At 33.0% G+C, this 3,838-nt stretch overlaps 1 protein-coding gene across 3 annotated transcripts in view; it reads right to left on the bottom strand.

Annotated features, from left to right (window-relative positions):
* Window positions 1-188: 188 nt before the first annotated feature.
* Window positions 189-3,838, bottom strand: part of mbd6 (methyl-CpG binding domain protein 6) — a 29,731-nt gene continuing 26,081 nt past the window's right edge. For all 3 annotated transcript variants that reach the window (XM_016477537.1, XM_016477536.1, XM_016477538.1), the window contains 3 exons: window positions 760-809; window positions 638-680; window positions 189-557 (listed from right to left, as the gene is read on the bottom strand). In XM_016477537.1, the coding sequence (XP_016333023.1) occupies window positions 498-557; window positions 638-680; window positions 760-809 (153 nt within the window). In that variant the 3' untranslated portion in view covers window positions 189-497. The remainder of the gene's footprint in view (window positions 558-637; window positions 681-759; window positions 810-3,838) is intronic.

The following is a 3,838-nucleotide window of genomic DNA, read 5'->3' as shown; positions in this document are numbered from 1 at the left end:
TGTGGATTATTGTGATGTTTTTATCAGCTGTTTGGACTCTCATTCTGACGGCACCCATTCACTGCAGAGCATCCATTGCTGAGACACTGATGCAATGCTACATTTCTACAAATCTGCTCTGATGAAGAAACAAACTCATCCTAATCTCGGATGACCTGAGGGTGAGCACATTTACAGCTCATTTTTGGCTGAACTATTCCTTTGAATCAGAGCTGTCAATCACACTGGACCTCGATCGTGAAACAAGAAGCATAAGTAACTGAGTTAACAAACAATAACTATTCCTAAACTGACGCAACAATTTATCAATAGTCATCATTGGTTGCCTGGTAACGGTTTGCAAATGTAACAATGTAGCATCAGTCGCATTCGTGGTAACAGAAGGTGAACGAACACAAAGACGGAGGAGGAGAGAATCTCGGAGACTCTTCACAGTGCGGCTCAGACGGTGTTGCCGTGGCAACAGTGCGGGTGTTGGCGGGAAAGTACGGTCAGATCTATCGGATGACGCGGCGCCTCTTCCCTCTGGCGGGCCGCGCGGATCTGGACAGCACTATCTGCATCACAACACATCAAACACGAGTTAATGCGGCTCAGAGCACGAGGCGTGTGTGTCGTACATGTGTGTTTGCCTCACCGTCGGCTCCTCGATGATGCTGTCGATGCCAGCTCTCTGCAGCCTGACGGGAAGAAGAAGAAGAAGAAGAGAGTAAAACACAAAGCACTTCAACCTGTTGAGTTCTGAACAGCTGCACTTACGACTGTTTCCTCTTGTGCCCCCTTCTGGCTCCTGTGTGCACATCTTCAGCCTGAGCGGAGACGGAGAAAGAACAAGGGATATGAACTAGTACACTGCTCAGTGTGCAGTATGCAGTGTGCATAATAAACACTTCAGACAGTAGTATGCTGTTATTGTCATCACATGACCTTATTCATCTAGAAAGTATTATTTTATTATTATGCTATTTATTATTAAATAATAATAATAATAATCTTACATTATTTTGAAACATAACACAATTAGTAATACTTAAACTTAAAGAAAAGCAATTTAAAGCTAAATAGAAATATATAAATAAATATCACAAGCACAACAAAACTACCAAAACACATACTGGAAAAAAAAAAACGTAATGGTAAATAGAATTTTTTTAAAAACATATATATTACCAAAACTTAAAGTGAAAAGAAAGCAACTTAAAGCTGAATAGAAATAGTAAAGAAAACTAAAAATGACAAAAGCACATAGCTAAATAGAAATATTTTTTAAGAAACGAATAAAAATGACAGAAGCACACAACAAAATTACAAAAAATTAAACTGAAAAAAGCAACTTACAGCTAAATATAAATATTTAAAAAATTTAAAAAAAATATGAAAAGCATAACAAAATCACCAAAACTTAAATTGAAATAAAAAAAAATGTGCTAAATAGAAATATAAAAAAATGAATATAAAGCACAACAAAATTACTAAAACTAAAAATGATAATTTCAGACAGTAGTATGCTATTATTGTTGCCACATGAACTTATTAATCTAGAAAATATTTTATTATTATACTATTTATTATTATATAATAATCTTTGAAAAATCTTTTAAAGATTAGTTTTTTAAAAAAATTTAATTTAAGAATCTAATTTTATCTAATAATTTACTCTAATAACTAATTTTATCTTGTGGTTCTATTGGCAATTTATGTTTAATTATAATTATTTATGTTTACTCTTTTATTATTATACTATTTATTATTATATAATAACAATCTTTGAAAAATCTTTTAAAGATTAGTTTTTTAAAAAATTTAAATTTAAGAATCTAATTTTATCTAATAATTTACTCTAATAACTCATTTTATCTTGTGGTTCTATTGGCAATTTATGTTTAATTATAATTATTTATCTTTACTCTTTGTTTTAACAATGGTTTTGTAAGTTACAAATATCAATTTAATTTTTAGTTTTATTCATTATTGTAAATGAATAAAACCTGAATCAACAGAATATTTCTAAAGTTATTTATATTTATTTTAAAATAAGCAAGACCACTGAATTTAAGACTGGTAAAACTAAATCTACTAAATTTAACTAGGCTCTTAAAATAAAATAAATAATAATAAAAATGACAAAAGCACGTAACAAAATGACTAAAACTGAAACAGAAATAACTTGAAGCCAAACAGAAAACTAATAGAAATGATAAAAGCACATAACAAAATTATTAAAACTTAAACTGAATGAAAAGTAACTTAAAACAAAATAGAGAAATAAAAATAAATATATATAAAAATACAAATAAAAGCTTAATGGTAAACAGAAATATGTAAAAACACTAATAAACATTTCAAGCGCACATAACAATATCACCAAAACTTAAGAGTGAAATAAAACATAACTTAAAGCTAAATAGAAATATTTAAAATAATAATAATAAAAATTAAAGCACAACAAAATTACTAAAACTTAAATGGAAATACAAATATTTTAAAGCTAAACAGAAATATTAAAAGACTAACCATAACCTTAACTAAAACATAAACTGAAATAAAAAAAAATTCAAAGCTAAATAGAAAAGTGAAAATAAAAATGACAAAAGCACATAAGACTAAAACTTAAGCTGAAAGAAAAGCAACTTAAATCTAAATAGAAATATTTAAAAAGAAAACTACTAAAAATGACAAAAGCGCATAAAATGACAAACTTAAAATTTGAATAAAAATAATTCAAAGCTAAATAGAAATATAAAAAAGACAAAAAGCATGACAACTACTAAAACTTAAAAACAACCAAGCTAAATAGAAACATTAATAAAATAAAAATGACAAGCACAGAACAAAATGACAAAAAAGTTAAACTGAAATAAAAAACAGCTAAATAGAAATATTTAAAAGACTAATAAAACTCATTGCAAAATTACTAAAAATTAAATGTAAATAAAAGTAACACAGCTAAACAGAAAAAAATGTAAGAAATTGAAATAAAAACTTTTATTAAGAAAAAAATTCTACTTTATTTATCTTCTTTTATTTAAAAAAAAAAACTAGCAGCTTTCTATTTTTTCTATTCTATTTACTTGTTTTTCTTTGTGTGTGTGTGTGTGTGTGTGTATAATATATATATATATACACACCTTGCTACGTGTTCTGCGTTAGGCTAACCGAGACTTTTGCACTTATATATCGTTGCTCTTTTGTTAGTTTTGATTGCTTCTATTGTCCTCATTTGTAAGTCGCTTTGGATAAAAGCATCTGCTAAATGACTAAATATAAATGTAATTCAAAATGAGAATAAATACTATAATAGCTGTGATAGGTGCACTCACCCTGACTTGCTCTGCGTCTCGGACGTCCTCGACTGCTTCTCTGAGCCGCTCACCCGAACTCAAATATCCCTGCGGCCTTCGTCCATCCTCCTCTTCATCGTCTCCTCGTGCATCCGCTCCCAAGCCGATCCCGTTGCTGTAGAGGCACAGGTCGGTCTTGGCCTCCTCCATGAAGGCGGGGTGCAGCGGCGCGTCGGCTCCCGCAGGTTTGCAGGGCGGCGGCGGGTCCTCGCTGAGTTTGGGCGTCCCGCGGGCCGGGGACTGGGCCGTGTCCATGCCGAGTCGGGAAAGGTCCGGGTTGTGGACGGAACAGGCGCGGCGCGGGCTGAGAGACGGAGGCAGCTCGGGGTACGAGTCGCGCTCGCTCACCTGCAGGAAGGAGGTGTAGATGGTGTCCATGAAGGAGGCGTACGGGTCAAACGTCTCTCTCTGCTGCAGCGGCGTCTGGACCGGGTTGAGCAGGGAATTCTGGGATATCGAAGCCGAGGGAAGCTGATCTTGTGACGGACGCGTCTCGG

This window comes from Sinocyclocheilus anshuiensis, unplaced genomic scaffold, assembly GCF_001515605.1.
Source record: "Sinocyclocheilus anshuiensis isolate Anshui unplaced genomic scaffold, SAMN03320099.WGS_v1.1 scaffold1632, whole genome shotgun sequence".
Lineage (NCBI taxonomy): Eukaryota > Metazoa > Chordata > Actinopteri > Cypriniformes > Cyprinidae > Sinocyclocheilus > Sinocyclocheilus anshuiensis.
Note: the sequence above shows the minus strand (reverse complement) of the source record. Positions and strands in the feature narration are given on the sequence as shown.